The sequence below is a fragment of the Phocoena phocoena genome, chromosome 6, assembly GCF_963924675.1.
Source record: "Phocoena phocoena chromosome 6, mPhoPho1.1, whole genome shotgun sequence".
Classification (NCBI taxonomy): Eukaryota; Metazoa; Chordata; class Mammalia; order Artiodactyla; family Phocoenidae; genus Phocoena; species Phocoena phocoena.
This window is the reverse complement of record NC_089224.1, coordinates 47,754,083-47,771,856: the sequence shown is the minus strand read 5'-3', so window position 1 is coordinate 47,771,856 and position 17,774 is coordinate 47,754,083. Positions and strand designations below refer to the sequence as shown.

At 42.6% G+C, this 17,774-nt stretch overlaps 1 protein-coding gene across 1 annotated transcript in view; it reads left to right on the top strand.

Annotated features, from left to right (window-relative positions):
* The window catches only part of ADAMTSL1 (ADAMTS like 1), a 433,243-nt gene that overhangs the window by 260,658 nt on the left and 154,811 nt on the right, over positions 1-17,774 (top strand). Inside the window, exons 18-19 of the mRNA XM_065878827.1 lie at positions 6,448-6,601; positions 7,456-8,584. Coding sequence (XP_065734899.1) covers positions 6,448-6,601; positions 7,456-8,584 — 1,283 coding nt within the window. The remainder of the gene's footprint in view (positions 1-6,447; positions 6,602-7,455; positions 8,585-17,774) is intronic.

Sequence of the window (17,774 nt, the reverse complement as noted above, 5' to 3'; positions counted from 1 at the left end):
TATTGTTGTCCATCTTTTTGCTTATGGGAATTTTAGTGAATATAAAGTGGTATTTCATTGGGGTTTTGATTTCTATGTTCCCTAATATACTATTTCATTTTAACAACGCATTTGGATTTCTTCCCATTATTTGATGACATCCTCTCGAGGTCAGGAACCATCTTGCACATTTCGTCCCATAGCATTTAGCGCCCCACCTCAAACAAAGTAAATGCGTAAGAATTATCTGATACTTGACATTAAAGTATTATAATTTATTTGTAAAGGAAGGAGATAGGAATTAGCATTAACTGAATGTCATTTCTATGTGTGAAATTTTGAAATATATTATCTCATTTAATTCCCAGCCTTGCAAAATAAGTATAAGAAGTGGTAACAGACTCAGAGAGTTTAAGTGACTTGCCAACTAGTGAAATACTGAGTTGGACTCTGTGACTCTCTAACTCTAAATCCCAGGCTACAAAAGTAAAAACAGGGAGCCCAGTGGGAGGGAGGGCCCCCACCAGCCGAAGCTGCGACCGTCCTTGGGACCACGAGCCAGTTTTTTCAACGAGTAACTTAAAGACAAAATGGAAAAACAAGGACGTTTCTGCCTGAGATCATGTTGACGTGAAACCAGGGATGGCCACCCTGGGCCAGTTCCCTGAAACCTGGACCTCGAAGGCCACCTTTATTCAAACAAAGAAAGGATTTTGCCATTTGGAGGTCAACATGTTAGACCCATGTGGCTGACAGGGTCTTGGTGCTCTGGCCTGATGTCATGGCTGAGCCTCCAAGGTGGGAGAGCAGAGTTCAGGATATTGGACCACCAGAGACCTCCCAGACCCACGTAATAGCAATCGGTGAGAGCTCTCCCAGAGATCTCTGTCTCAACGCTAAGACCCAGCTCCACCCAATGGCCAGCAAGCTTCAGTGCTGGACACCCCATGCCAAACAACTAGCAAGACAGGAACACAATCCCACCCATTAGCAGAGAGGCTGCCTAAAATCATACTACGTTCACAGACACTCCAAAACACACCACCAGACGTGGCCCTGCCCAACAGAAGGACAAGATCCAGCCTCATTCACCAGAACACAGGCACCAGTCCCCTCCACCAGGAAGCCTACACAACCCACTGAACCAACCTCACCCACTGGAAGCAGACACCAAAAACAACACGAAATACGAACATGCAGCCTGTGAAAAGCAGACCCCAAATACAGTGAGTTAAACAAAATGAGAAGACAGACAAAATAAGCAGATGAAGGAGCAAGGTAAAAACCCACCAGATGAAACAAATGAAGAGGAAATAGACAGCCTACCTGAAAAACAATTCAGAGTAATGATAGTAAAGATGATCCAAAATCTTGGAAATAGAATGGAGAAAATACAAGAAACGTTTAACAAGGACCTAGAAGAACTAAAGAGCAAACAAACAATGATGAACAACACAATAAATGAAATTAAAAATTCTCTAGAAGGAATCAGTAGCATAATAACTGAGGCAGAAGAACGGATAAGTAACCTAGAAGATAAAATAGTGGAAATACCTACTGCAGAGCAGAAAAAAGAAAAAAGAATGAAAACTGAGGACAGGCTCAGAGACCTCTGGGACATTAAATGCACCAACATTCAAATTAAAGGGGTCCCAGAAGAGGAAGAGAAAAAGAAATCGTCTGAGAAAATATTTGAAGAGATTATAGTTGAAAACTTCCCTAACGTGGGAAAGGAAATAGCCAATCAAGTCCAGGAAGCACAGAGCGTCCCATACAGGATAAATCTAAGGAGAAACACTCCAAGACACATATTAGTCAAACTATCAAAAATTAAATACAAAGAAAAAATATTAAAAGCAGCAAGGGAAAAGCAACAAATAACATACAAGGGAATCCCCATAAGGTTAACCGCTGATCTTTCAGCAGAAACTCTACAAACCAGAAGGGAGTGGCAGGACGTATTTAAAGTGATGAAAGGGAAAAACCTACAACCAAGATTATTCTACCCAGCAAGGATCTCATACAGATTCAAGAGAGAAATTAAAACCTTCACAAACAAGCACAAGTTAAGATAATTCAGACCACCAAACCAGCTTTACAACAAATGCTAAAGGAACTTCTCTAGGCAGGAAACACAAGAGAAGGAAAAAACCTACAAAAACAAACCCAAAACAATTAAGAAAATGGTAATAGGAACATACGTATCAATAACTACCTTAAATGTAAATGGATTAAATGCTCCATCCAAAAGACATAGACTGGCTGAATGGATAAAAAAACAACACCCGTATATATGCTGTCTACAAGAGACCCACTTCAGACCTAGGGACACATACAGACTGAAAGTAAGGGGATGGAAAAAGATATTCCATGCAGATGGAAAGCAAAAGAAAGCTGGAGTAGCAATTCTCATATCAGACAAAAGAGACTTTAAAATAAAGACTATTACAAGAGACAAGGAAGGACATGACATAATGATCAAGGGATCAATCCAAGAAGAACATAGAACAATTGTAAATATTTATGCACCCAAGAAAGGAGGACCTCAATACATAAGACAAATGCTAACAGCCATAAAAGGGAAAATCGACAGTAACACAATCATATTAGGGGACTTTAACACCCCGCTTTCACCAATGGAGAGATCATCCAAAATGAAAAAAATAAGGAAACACAGCTTTAAATCACACATTAAACAAGATGGACTTAATTGATATTTATAGGACATTCCATCCAAAAACAACAGAATACACTTTCTTCTCAAGTGCACATGGAACATTCTCCAGGATAGATCATATCTTGGGTCACAAATGAAGCCTCAGTAAATTTAAGAAAATTGAAATCATATCAAGTATCTTTTCTGACCAGAATGCTATGAGACTAGATATCAATCACAGGAAAAAAAAAAACTATAAAAAATACAAACACATGGTAGCTAAACAATAGGCTACTAAGTAACCAAGAGATCACTGAAGAAATCAGAGGAAATCAAAAAGTACATAGAAACAAATGACAATGAAAACATGACGACCCAAAACCAATGGGATGCAGCAAAAGCAGTTCTAAGAGGGAAGTTTATAGCTATACAATCCTACCTCAAGAAACAAGAAGAATCTCAAATAAACAACCTAACCTTACACCTAAAGCGATTAGAGAAAGAAGAACAAAAACACCCCAAAGTTAGCAGAAGGAAAGAAATCATAAAGATCAGATCAGAAAGAAATGAAAAAGAAATGAAGGAAACAGTAGCAAAGATCAATAAAACTAAAAGCAGGTTCTTTGAGAAGATAAACAAAATTGATAAACCATTAGCCAGACTCATCAAGAAAAAAACAAAAGGGAGAAGACAGAAATCAACAGAATTAGAAATGAAAAAGGAGAAGTAACAACTGACACTGCAGAAATACAAAGGATCATGAGACATTACTACAAGCAGCAATATGCCAATAAAATGGACAACCTGGAAAAAATGGACAAATCATAGAGAAGCACAACCTTCCAAGACTGAACCAGGAAGGAATAGAAAATATAAACAGACCAATCACAAGCACTGAAATTGAAACTGTGATTAAAAATCTTCCAACAAACAAGACCCCAGGACCAGATGGCTTCACAGGCGAATTCTATCAAACATTTAGAGAAGAGCTAACACCTATCCTTCTCAAACTCTTCCAGAATATAGCAGAGGGAGGAACACTCCCAAACTCATTCTACAAGGCCACCATCAACCTGAAACCAAAACCAGACAAAGATGTCACAAAGAAAGTACTACATGCCAGTATCACTGATGAACATAGATGCAAAAATCCTCAACAAAATACTAGCAAACAATCCAACAGCACATTAAAAGGATCATACACCATGATCAAGTGGGGTTTATTCCAGGAATGCAAGAATTCTTCAATATATGCAAATCAATCAATGTGATACACCATATTAATATATTGAAGGATAAAAACCATATGATAATCTCAATACATTCAGAAAAAGCTTTCCACAAAATTCAACACCCATTTATGATAAAAACTCTCCAGAAAGTAGGCATAGAGGGGAGCTACCTCAACATAATAAAGGGCAATATATGACAAACTCACAGCCAACATTGTTCTCAATGGTGAAAAACTGAAACCACTTCCTCTAACATCAGGAACAAGACAAGGCTGCCCACTCTCACCACTATTATTCAACACAGTTTTGGGAGATTTAGCCACAGCAATCAGAGAAGAAAAAGAAATAAAGGGAATCCAAATCGGAAAAGAAGAAGTAAAACTGTCACCGTTTGCAGAGGACATGATACTATACATAGAGAATCCTAAAGATGCTACCAGAAAACTGCTAGAGTTAATCAATGAATTTGGTAAAGTAGCAGGATACAAAATTAATGCACAAAAATCTCTTGCATTCCTATACACTAACGATGAAAAATCTGAATGTGAAATTAAGGAAACACTCCCATTTACCATTGCAACAGAAAGAATAAAATACCTAGGAATAAACCTACCTAAGGAGACAAAAGACCTGTATGCAGAAAAGTATAAGACACTGATGAAAGAAATTAAAGACAATACAAACAGAGAGATATACCATGTTCTTGGATTGGAAGAATCAATATTGTGAAAATGACTATACTACCCAAAGCAATCTACAGATTCAGTGCCATCCCTATCAAAGTACCAATGGCATTTTTCACAGAACTAGAACAAAAAATTTCACAATTTGTATGGAAACACAAAAGACCCCGAAGAGCCAAAGCAATCTTGAGAATGAAAAATGGAGCTGGAGGAATCAGGCTCCCTGACTTCAGACTATACTACAAAGCTACAGTAATCAAGACAGTATGGTACTGGCAAAAAAACAGGATATAGATCAATGGAACAGGATAGAAAACCCAGAGATAAACCCACACACATTTGGTCACCTTATCTTTGATAAAGGAGGCAAGAATAAACAATGGAGAGAAGACAGCCTCTTCAGTAAGTGGTTCTGGGAAAACCTGACAGCTGCATGGAAAAGAATGAAGTTAGCACACTCCCTAACACCATACACAAAAATAAACTCAAAATGGATTAAAGACCTAAATGTAAGGCTAGACACTATAAAACTCTTAGAGGAAAACATAGACAGAGCACTCTTTGACATAAATCACAGCAAGATCCTTTTTGACCCACCTCCTAGATAAATGGAAATAAAAACAAAAATAAGCAAATGAGACCTAAACTTAAAAGCTTTTGCACAGCAAAGGAAACCATAAACAAGATGAAAAGAAAACCCTCAGAATGGGAGAAAATATTTGCAAATGAAGCAACAGCAACTGACAAAGGATTAATCTCCACAATATACAAGCAGCTTATGCGGCCTGATATCAAAAAAACAACCCAATCCAAAAATGGGTCAAAGTCCTAAATAGACATTTCTCCAAAGAAGATATACAGATTGCCAACAAACATATGAAAGGATGTTCAACATCACTAATCATTAGAGAAATGCAAATCAAAACTACAATGAGGTATCACCTCACACCGGTCAGAATGGCCATCATGAAAAAATCTACAAACAATAAATGCTGGAGAGGGTGTGGAGAAAAGAGAACCCTCTTGCACTGTTGGTGGGAATGTAAATGGATACAGCCACTATGGAGAACAGTATGGAGGTTCCTTAAAAAGCTAAAAATAGAACTAACATATGTCCCAGCAATCCCACTACTGGGCATATACCCAGAGAAAACCATAATTCAAAATGAGACATGTACCACAGTGTTCATTGAAGCACTGTTTACAATAGCCAGGACGTGGAAGCAACCTAAGTGTCCATCAACAGATGAATGGATAAAGAAGATGTGGTACATATATACAGTGGAATATATTGTATATTCCTAGGGGCATATACAATATGTATATGAACCTAGGGTCAAGACAGGAATAAAGATGCAGACGTAGAAAATGGACTTAAAGACACGGGGAGGGGGAAGGGTAAGCTGGGACAAAGTGAGAGAGTAGTATTGACATATATACACTACCAAATGTAAAATAGATAGCTAGTGAGAAGCAGCCACATAGCAGAGGGAGATCAGCCTGGTGCTTTGTGACCACCTAGTGGGTGGCATATGCAAGTGGGAGGGGATAGGGGTACATGTGTATACATATAGCTGATTCACTTTGTTATACAGCAGAAACTAACACAGCATTGTGACGCAATTATACTCGAATAAAGATGTTAGAAAAAAAAAAGTAAAAACAGGTGAAAGGTCCACAGGAGACCTGAGACTAGAAAATCTTAGAGTAAAATATGCCTACAGTATGGATGTGTCTTCCCACATTGTTACATAATTAATATTTCTCTATCTCTCTTAGTTGCTATTGCTTTTCCAAGCAACTTCTTCCTTATTTTGGTGAGTTTCAGAGCCCACACAAACCCATTAGCCTTTAGTTACCTGAATTTACATGCTTTGGGCCCTTCTTTTCCCACCAGTGTTCCACGAGCTGCGGGGAGGGCACCCAGACGCGAAGTGCCATTTGCCGGAAGGTGTTGAAAACAGGTGTCTCAGCTACTGTCAATTCCTCCCTGTGCCCGCCCCTGCCGTTCTCTTCATCCATCAGGCCCTGTATGCTGGCCACCTGTGCAAGTGAGTATGTCAGAGCTCTGGGGATGGGGAGACGGCAAGAACAGTAGCTTTTCCTGAACCCAAGACCAGCGGCATATAGACAATAAAGCCCTCTGAGGGCATTAGGCTCGTGAGCTCAGCTGGAGATGGGAAAGGAATCTTAATTATACGTGGCCAGGCAGGATGCTTTTCTCTGCTGGAAAAAGCAGTTTGCAGGAGGTAGAGCAAAGTTCACTTGCTGGCATATGGAGATCTGCAAGCTGCAGTCAGCATGTTACTAATGAAGCCTGATGTTACCCACTCCAGTGTTTTAAACTAAACAGATTTGTTTTGTTTAATATTAATCCCTAGAGGTGTAACACTTCCCCGTGTATACGGAGACCCTGGTGCTTTGCAGGACCCAAAAGGGATCCATTCTCCTTCTCTTTGTCCTCTGCCTCTTTTTATGATGCTGATTTCTTTTCCTTTCTTTCTTTTTTAAGTCCTTTTAATGAGAGGAACTGCCTTTCCCCTGGAATCGCCCTCCATCTAGAACCCTGCATCTCAGCTTCTAGGGGTAGAAAACCCCAGCAGCCTGATAGCAGGTTGCCCCACTGCACATCATTAGCTCTCCCATGTTTCATTGCGGCAGCAGCTTGATGGTCCACAGCTGGTAGTCATTTACTCCCGTAAAACAGAAGGTGGTAAATGAAGGCCCTGCCCAAAGCAAACTGAAGTGCTTTCTTTCCCTCTTCTCCCTTTTGTCTCCCTGTCTCTCTTCTCTTTGCCCTCTCCTTTTCACTGTCTCTTGTCGCTGCACCTTACTGTCCCTTTTCTCTGCTCTCCGCTTCTCTCTCTCCATCCATCTGCCTTCCCTTTCATTGCTTTCATTCCAGGGCCCGGGTGGCCATCCACTAAGCACAGTCCTCACATCGCGGCAGCAAGGAAGGTATACATCCAGACCCGCCGGCAGAGGAAGCTGCACTTCATCGTGGGGGGATTCGCCTACCTGCTCCCCAAGACCGCAGTGGTGGTACGCTGTCCCACGCGGCGCTTCCGCAAGCCCCTCATCACCTGGGAGAAAGACGGCCAGCACCTCATCAGCTCCGCCCACGTCACCGTGGCCCCATTTGGGTACCTGAAGATCCACCGCCTCAAGCCCTCTGATGCGGGCATCTACACCTGCTCGGCCGGCCCGGCCCGGGAGCAGTTTGTGATTAAGCTCATTGGAGGCAACCGGAAGCTGGTGGCCCGGCCCTTGAGCCTGCGGAGCGAGGAAGAGGCCCTCGCGGTGAGGAAGGCCCGCCCGAAGGAGGCCCTGCAGACCCACAAACACCAGAACGGGATCTTCTCCAATGGCAGCAAGGCCGAGAAGCGGGGCCTCCCTGCTGATGCCGGGAGCCGCTATGATGACCTGGTCTCTCGATTGCTGGAGCAGGGGGGCTGGCCAGGAGAGCTGCTCGCCTCCTGGGAGGTCCAGGACTCCACAGAAAGGAACACATCCTCAGAAGAGGACCAGAACGCCGATCAGGGCCTTCTGCACCTGCCCTTCACCATGGTGGCCGAGCAGCAGCGCCTGGACGACATCCTCCGGAACCTCTCCCAGCAACCCGAGGAGCTCCGCGACGTCTACAGCAAGCACCTAGTGGCCCAGCTGGCCCAGGAGATCTTCCGCAGCCGCCAGGATGCGCACCAGGACGCGCTCCTCAAGCCGTCCGAGCGAGGGATTCCCCCAGTGGCCATCCCTCCTCATAAACACGTGTCTGGCTTCAGCAGCTCCCTCCGGACCTCGTCCACTGGGGAGGGCGGGGGCAGCTCTCGCCGGCCGCACCGGAAGCCCATCATCTTGCGCAAAATCTCAGCCGCCCAGCAGCTCTCAGCCTCCGAGGTGGTCACCCACCTCGGGCAGACTGTGGCCCTGGCCAGTGGGACCCTGAGTGTGCTTCTGCACTGCGAGGCCATAGGCAACCCAAGGCCTACCATCAGCTGGGCCCGGAACGGAGAAGAGGTTCAGTTCAGCGACAGGTGAGCTTTGCAGCTACCGCGGTCTGGGAGGGACGGGCAAGGGGCCACACTGTGTGGGAGACGCCCTATTCACTCTTCCTTCAAGGTGTTTCCAAGGGTCGGGCTTAGAGCACTGGGCCTCAGGGATTGCTCCCGTCCTGGGTTTCAACCCTCTCTTGGCACTGATAGACTGTTGAAGCAAAGACAAGGTATTTAATTTCTCTAAACTGTATGTTCTCATCTTTAAAAGGTAATAATAAGGATGCCTACCAATCCCAATCCCCGTAGGATCCCAAAGATTAATGAGATGCTCTCTGGATAGCTTTGAACTTTCGGCAGAAAAATATCATTCCAGGCCAAGGCATTGTTATATTACCATTTTGTGAGATGAACCGCTGAAAATCTTGTACACCAGGATACTGTCTCTGTGTGTGTGGTCCCCCAGGGCTGGGGAGAGAGTGCAGCCAACAGCTGCTGCCCCCGTGGGTGAGCCCATCCTCTGTCTGGGCTGGACAAGGCTGTTTGTTGCAGAAAGTTTTTATTCCCAGTCGGACCTGTGATTAATTATCCTAATGTCTCTTGGTGTCTGTGTTTTGATGTGTCTTTACTGGGATGACAGCATATATTACTTACTGGTTTCCTTGGGCCGTGGCCATTCATAATGTAAGATCAATAGTGATAGAAGAGGTAATAATAATAACAATATTTTTAATACTACCTATGTGCCAAGCAGCATGCCATGCTTCCTGTGGACATCCTCTTTAATCTTTATAGTGGCCCTGACAACAGATAGTTGGCATTAATTGAGTAGTGACTGTCTCCCAGACAAGTGTAAACTCGTTTTTGTTTTTGTTTTTTTGCGGTACGCGGGCCTCTCACTGTTGAGGCCTCTCCCGTTTTGGAGCACAGGCTCCAGATGCGCAGGCTCAGCAGCCATGGCTCACGGGCCCAGCCGCTCCGCGGCATGTGGGATCTTCCCAGACTGGGCCACGAACCCGCGTCCCTTGCATCGGCAGGCGGACTCTCAACCACTGCGCCACCAGGGAAGCCCCAAGTGTAAACTCTTTATGTGCTTTATCTTACTGACTTCTAACAGTGGCCCTAAGAAGTAGGTATAATTTTTATCCACACTTTACGGAAGAGGAAACCAGTCTAGCAACTTGCTAAAGATCACATTTATTAGGTGGCAGAGCCAAAATGTGTGAAAAAATAAGATGGGCAGCGAATAGAAGAATCACAGTCCATGGATGAGGGAGGAACCTTTAAGGTCCTCTGGCCCAAAGTCCTCATTTTAACTTTTTATCTTCTCTGAATCCATGGAGCATGCTCTGTTCATTAAATCTATTTTGAAATACTTTTGTTCAGCTAATCCTCTTCACTGGCTTGGTAGCTTTGAGTGAGGAAGGAAAGGTGGCAGGATTTATTGTGCCAGGCAGGGTGCCAGGTTTATTTAGATGTTACTGCATTTGTTCTTCTGACAGTCAATCTACAAGATTGACATTATCCTCCAGTTTCACATAGAAGATTGAGATTCAGCAGCTCACCCAAGGTCACACTTTAGTAAGGACCAGACTGAGGACTCAATGTCAAGTTTACCTGATTCCAAAGAGTAGTTCTGTCTCCTCTTCCGAGACTTGATGAACAAACATGACTTTGTCCGTCCTGCCCACATCTTTTGTGCTTTTGAAATGTCAATAATATTGCCTCTCAGCCTGAGCACTTACAGATCAAATAGTTTTAATAACAATACTAAGTATTTTTTCTTTGACACTGTGCTCAGTGCTTTAAAGGTAATGTTATCTTGTTTAATCTTAAAAAAAAAAATCCTATGGGGTAAGTACTGTTGTTACCACATCAGTAATTAAAAAGCTGAGGCACCCACACAGAAGCACTGGAGACAAGGACTGAATGCACTATGTTTTGAGAGCCTATGGTGGTAACCTCTCCTCTTGTTTGCTTCTTGGTCCTCCGCAGCTTATACTTTCCTTGATCAGCTTAACTGCTATGATCCCTGCAGTTTTTTCCAGAAATCTTTGTAAGGAATTTGTGGTAACTCCCCTTGAGGCCACTGGGGAGAGAGGCACCTCCGGCATCAGACCCCCAGGATGATGGGCGCTGATTGAAAGTGGTACCCTGGTGCTCAGGTGCATGCTGTACTGGAACTCACCTCTGTGACTGTACCTGTCACACCTGCTGTGCCCAAATCATGCCGTGCCTTCCACCAGCCAGTCGGTTTCTCAAGTGTAGAAACTGTTGCATTCATATCCCCTGGCCTATTGCCCGAGATTGGTGTTATTGAGATCAAAGGGGGTAGCGGTTGGCTGTGTGAGGGAAAAGATGGGAATTAACATTTCTTGACTAACTCCAGATATTGTGCCCCCGTGCTAGCAACTTCCATAGCCATCATCTCTGTTAATGTCCACCGTAAGGTGTAACATATGAACTGATATCCCTATTTCAGAGACGAGGAAACCGAGGCTCACCATAATTAAGGAAGTTGACCAATGTTAAATAGCTAGCAAACGGCAGAACCAAGAGAGCAGATTCAAACCCAGTTCTGCCAACTCAAGCTCATGCTGTTTTGAGTGGCTAAGTTCATGTTTGCATGTATCTCCTGTACTTCACCAGGGATACCAAGTTATCTCAAGATCCCTGCTGTTTTCTACCAGCTTCTTCCAGGATCCCTTCTTTCGCATAGTGACTATTTCCTCCTAAAAGCTGTACATCAAGACAGGCCATTGGGGATGGGGGAGGGGATGATTAGGACTCTGCTCTGCCCGGAACCGCAGGGAGAATATTGAGGCCGTGGCTTCCTCAGGGGTCCTGACAACTTCCTTGAGTGCTGGAGATTATGAAATCCAAGGATCAGGGCCCATGGGTCACTGGTGACTACAGGAAAGATGTAGAGGGAGTTAGATGAGGATTGAGGGCTTCGGGCTGGTCTTGTCCTTTACTTTCCATGGCCTTAATCCTTTCGCTTTAAAAATGAGGGGGGTTGTAGCAGATCATCTCTGATCTGCACCCTTCACTCATTTGTAGAAGGCCACAGAAGGTTAAAACCCATACGTTGGTGGAGAGTGGGGAGAGCCTTGAGCACAGTAATTTCAAAATTTGTCATACAGGTTGTTTCCAAGTGGTCCACAAAACAGGGATTCGTCAATCACATGAGTTTGAGACATGCTCGCTTAAAGCTAAACAGAGGTATTTACTGCTGGACTTTACTTATATTTTTTAATATAGTATTTGATTTTTTTTCTTTTTTTATTATAAAAGCAATGAAGAGGCTATAAAACAATTCAAATAATACCTGCGTATGTATAGTAAGAGTGCAGGTCTCCTTCATGCCCTCAATCCTATTCCCGAGAGGCTGTCAGTCTTAATAATTCGGTATACATCCTTTTGGAATTTTTATATATTTTTTTGTATTATATATAAAACACATACACACATAGGATTTGTGTTTTTAATGGGAAGTTACTCATGGTTAGAAATTCGACTTGATTTTTATTCAACAACATGTCTAGGAAACATTTCAGAGTAGTAGGAAGGGGTCTGTATCACCTTTTTCCACAGCTGATTACTGTTCTTGAATGTATTTAACTAACCCCCAAGTGAAAATGATTTTGGTTTTTCCATGTTTTTTTTTAACTCCTTTAAACAGTCCAACATGTGTTGTGACTTTCCAAGTGGATGATACAGTATTCAGTGTTTTCCAAGTACTTCTTTGATCAGTGAACAATTTTTTGGCCTAGCAATCTCAAGGATATCAATAATTCTTGAAATACTGCTTAGAAATACGACTTTTGCCTTTTAATTTTCACCTTAATGGGCATTGAGAGTCCAATGGCTTTAAGATGAAGAAGTTTCAACAGAATCTTGCTAAAAAAAAGAAACATAGCAGCCAGGTGCTAAAGATATGAAAAGTTGTAGGCCTAGGACAGCAGAGGGCAAATCCTAGGTCTTGAGTCACCAGGACATTGGAGAGAGTGGCAGTGGAGGATAACATTCAGAAAGAAAGCACATGGGGGCCACGAGCAAACAGTATTACAATTCTTGCCACTCTCAAGACTTTTTTCCAGATCTAGCCTCAACAGAGCTTTTTAAAGCAAGTTAATGGCACGTGGTAGGGAAAAATAAGAGATTTCTGTTTCTGATCCTTGACATCATAATTTTTCCATTTTACTTAGCTAGCCAGTAAGAAGTATGGCTGGAGCTTACTCTTCTATGCAGTTGTCCAAGTGGAGTTTCAGAAAATAAAATGGATGCATCTGTACAGAGCACACAGAAGGCACAGAATTGCCATTGGGACGGCTCTGCTATGGTTGTTGGTGACCTCTTTTGTGTTGGGTTTCATTGCTTGTCATCGTTAGTGCGTCTGGTAACAGTTCCGAAACGCTTATTAATTTTCAAACAGAGAAGTGCTGAAATGCCCGGGGTTACAGTTCAGTTCGTCTGTTTTTGTTTAGTGCCCAAATCCATCTTTCTGAAAGAGTCTGCAAGCTTCAGTTGGCTATTGGTCTGTAGGACTTTGCAGATATATTAAAGTATACTCTAAATAGCCTGAGCCAGCACGATAGGTCAAGGTAGAAAGAAAGGGACTGAAGTCTATTACTTCTTGGCTTTTCAATATGCCAAAGCTTGATTTGAAAGAAATTGGTTTTCAGAAAGAATCACTAACAATTCAGATAGTACTGCATCTCATCAGATATGTAACTTACTGGTTAAAATGAATTCACATCATTCTTAGAAGCACATGTCAACTTCTTAAGCAATCATTTACAGGATGTCCCTAAGTGTATTACGACAGACTGGTTCTTCTTAATCCGTGGAGACTCATTTCCTGTCAATGCAACTCAAAGGCTAGTTTGGAATCCAGAGAAGTAAATGCAGTGTTTAAATGCTAAGAGAGGGGTATGCATATTGATTCATTCCATAAATATTTATTAATCTACCTATCATATGCCAGATATACACCTACTTGCTAGGATATTGTGATGAATGAAACAGAAGTCCGTGTTCTCTTGCACTTTACGTACATTTAGATATCTGCTGAACTGGCACACATCAGAAAGATCTTTCCTGATCATTCTAGCTAAAGGAGCACTCTGCATCATTCTGTAACCCTTCAACTCTATTTTACTCACAGAATTTTATCGTCATTTGACATATTATATATTTATGCACTGATGGCCTGTCCATTAAGGTAGAGGCTTTCTTTACTGCTGTGTCCCTAGTGCTGGAAAGAGTAGCTGGCACTACACAGGTACTAAATAAACAGTGAATGAATTAATGAGTGAGTGTGAAGCAAGACAATAAACACAGAAAAGGACACAAAAATATCAGATGGTGATAAGTGCTGGGCAGAAAATGAAACAGAACTTTGATAAGCAATGATCTGGTGACCACATTAGATGGGTACTCTGAGGAGGTGACCTGGAAGACAAAAGCTGAATGATGACCAGTGTCCAACAATACGACATCAGAAGGAAGAGCATTCCTGGGCAAGGGAAAAACAGTGCAAAACCCCTAAAGTGAAAATGAGTTTATTGTGTTGAAAGAACCCAAAAGAAGCTCATTTGGCTGGAGTGTGGCAGGCTGAAGGTAGAGGTGATATGGGATGAGGCCATGGGGTCAACCAGAGACCGGGATGAGGAGTTGAGGTTTTAGTCTGAGCACCACAGGGAGATTTTGGAGGGTATTAATCAGGAATGTCAAATGATCTAATTTCCATTTTTATAGACGCACACTGGCTACTTTGTGGTGAGTGTATTTCAGAGGAGCGTGAGTAGAAGCTGGGGGGCTATAAGGGGCCCTTTGCAATCATCCCTTCAACTCCCCAAGTATCTCTTGAGCATTAGGTACAGTGATGAGTGCCAGAAAGTGAGATCATAAATAAGGAGAGGTCTCTGCTCTTCAGAAACTAAGATACACTGAAAGGCTAATAGAGGATACAGTAACTTTTGAGCCTCAAGTTTTTTTTTAAACTCCAGTGGTCACAATACTTCTCATAAAAATTCTAAACTTTAAAAAGGGGATATGGGATTCTCTGGTGGCACAGTGGTTAAGAATCCACCTGCCAATGCAGGGAGCACAGGTTCAAGCCCTAGTCTGGGAAGATCCCACATGCCGCGGAGCAACTAAGCCCATGCGCCACAACTACTGAGCCTGCGCTCTAGAGCCTGCGAGCCACAACTACTGAAAGCCGCGTACCTAGAGCCCATGCTCCGCAACCAGAGAAGCCACCACAATGGGAAGATGGTGCACCACAACGAAGAGTAGCCCCCACTCACCGCAACTAGGGAAAGCCCGCACGCAGTGACGAAGACCCAATGCAGCCAGAAATAAATAAATAAATTTTTAAAAATAATAATAAAAAATAAAAAGGGGATAGAGGAGGGGTTCCCAAATTCAGTGTGCATAATAATTGCCAGGAACTTGTTAGAAATGGAGACACCCACATCCTACCCTACCCCAGAAACTCTTTCTACAGTAGGGTCCCATCATTTGCATTTTTTTGCACTAAATCCAAACTCAACTTTATTTATTTATTTATTTTTATATTGGAGTATAGTTGATTAACAATGTTGTGTTAGTTTCAGGTGTACCGCAAAGTGATTCAGTTATACCTATATATGTATCTACTCTTTTTCAAGTTCTTTTCCCGTTTAGGTCATTACAGACTATTGAGCAGAGTTTCCTGTGCTATACAGTAGCTCCGTGTTGGTTATCTATTTTAAATAAATCAGTGTGTTTATGTCAATCCCAAACTACCAATCTATCCCTACCCCCCACCCTTCCCCCCTCGTAACCATAAGTTCGTTCTCTAAGTCTATGAGTCTGTTTCTGTTTTGTAAATAAGTTCCTTTGTATCTTTTTTTTTACATGCTGCATATAAGTGATATCATATGATATTTCTTTCTCTGAGTTACTTCACTTAGTATGATAATCTCCAGGTCCATCCATGTTGCTGCAAGTGGCATTATTTCATTCTTTTTAATGGCTGAGTAATATTCCATTGCATATATGCACCACATCTTCTTTCTGTCATTTGCATTTTAACAAGCACTACAGGTGGCTCTGAGATCGGTGGTTCAAGTTCCACCTTTTAGAAGAGCTGAGAGAGAAAAATGGGGGAAGGCGAACCTCAGAGTCGAATTAGGCACTTCTATTTGTTCTGTTAAAAGATGTGGGAGAGACAGACAGAACTCCATGCCTAAATGACACTTAGGAATTCCAAGCACTCTCCCATCCCCATGCCTCCTTCCCAGATTCCCACCAACCCACACACTCACGTTCACCCTGAGCCTGGGATTTGAGAGAGACCACGAAGTGCCCATGTGTGGAGGGAGCAGACATGGTGGAAGCTAACAGACTCCAAATCTGCCAATTTTCTGGAAAAATTCTGGATGGCTAGAGGTTAAGATAACTAAGTGTGGCTACCTTGTTCATCCAGAGAACAAAGAAGCAGGACTGGACTTTGCAGCATAGCCATCGGGGGTGAGTTAGAAAGTGCTTTTCAGGGCTGTGTGCCAGTTGATTGAGAAAACAGAACTCTGCTTTGTTTTCCCTTTGCTTTCATTGCTGGGTAGTTCGTGTGCATCTGTAATTGACTGGTTCCACCATATTGCTGCCTGCAAAAGCCACCAGAAGACGAGTATTCTAGCCTCACTCCACGGTCCTAGTGCATTACTGGCACCTGAGTGGTTTGAAAACATTACTCTTATAGCCCTCTACTGCCAATTTATAACCTAGAAATATTTCACGTGTAGAAGGCTACTTTAGGTCCCCCTCCAAGGTTGTTAATGATGAGTTTTTTAAATCCTGCCTAATATTTCCACTCAGTTCATTATGGAGTTGCTTCTATTTGCCCACCTCACATTCTAAGACCGCATGTAACATATACACTCCTCTTGGGTAAGGCCCCCTCCCCACCCCACCTAAAAGTTATTTCTTGTTTGTTGAAAAAGAAGAAAGTTGTCTCTCAAAACATGCCTTATCTAATCTGAGCCCTCAGCAGCATTCTACGCAGGCTGAGCCCTTCTTCCGAAAAACACTTTCTTGCTGCTTTAGAAACCACACACACTTGGCTTGCTTCTTACTTCTCTGGTTATTCTTTCTCAGCATCTCTGTGGATTCCTCTTCCCCTACCCACCTCTTAGCTACCCCGCTTAGGAGCCTCACTCTGTATACACAAGTGATCCCGTGGCTCCAGGACTCCTCTGTATGCTGGTGATCTCTCCTGTATCTAGCACAGAGCACATCTCTCTTCTGACTCAGATGTACAGTTGTCTACTAGGCATCCTAACCCAGATGCCCCACAAAAAGGTCAATCAATATCTCTAAAACTAAACTCCTGAATCCTTATCTCAGTAAAGAGTACCCCCAACCATCCAACTTTCCAAGCCAAAATACAGGCATACCTTGGAGATATTGTGGGTTCAGTTCCAGATCACCATGATAAAGCAGGTATAACAATAAAGCAAGTCAATTTTTTTTTTTTTGGTTACCCAGTACATATAAAAGTTGTGTTTACTCTGTACTGTAGACGGTTAAGTATGTGATAGCAATGTGTCTTAAAAACCAATCTATATACCTTAATCTAAAAATACTTTCTTGCTAAAAACGCTAACCATCATCTGAGCCTTCAGTAAGTCACAGTAGTAACATCAAAGATCACTGATCGTATATCAACATAACAAATATAAGAATGAGGAAAAAGTTTGAAACATTGCAAAAATTACCAAAACGTGACACAGAGACACGAAGTGAGCAAATGCCATTGGAAAAATGGCACCAATAGACTTGCTCCACGTGGGGTTGCCTCAAATCTTCAGTTTATAAAAGAATGCAGTATCTGCGAAGCACAAGAAAGCAAAGCACGATAAAACGAGATCTGCCTGTATTTCTAGATTGTTCACACTCTTCAGTGACTCCTTCACCCTCCACTGGTCTCTGTTCTCACTGCCTGTACCTGGTTTACCTTTGTCAGCTCTGCGTGATTGCAGAAGCCTCCTAACCCTATATTTGCCTTCTCGAGACCAGGGGTTGGCAAGTTACAGCCAGTGGCTTTACATTTTTTTAAAGGTATTACTAAGAATGGCTTTTAAAAGATTATTAAAAGAGCCATTGAAATTGATCCCAGAGCTCTTTGATTAACTTGATCACACTTAATAAGTGGTGGAGCAGGGATATGAGCCCAGGTTATTTAAAG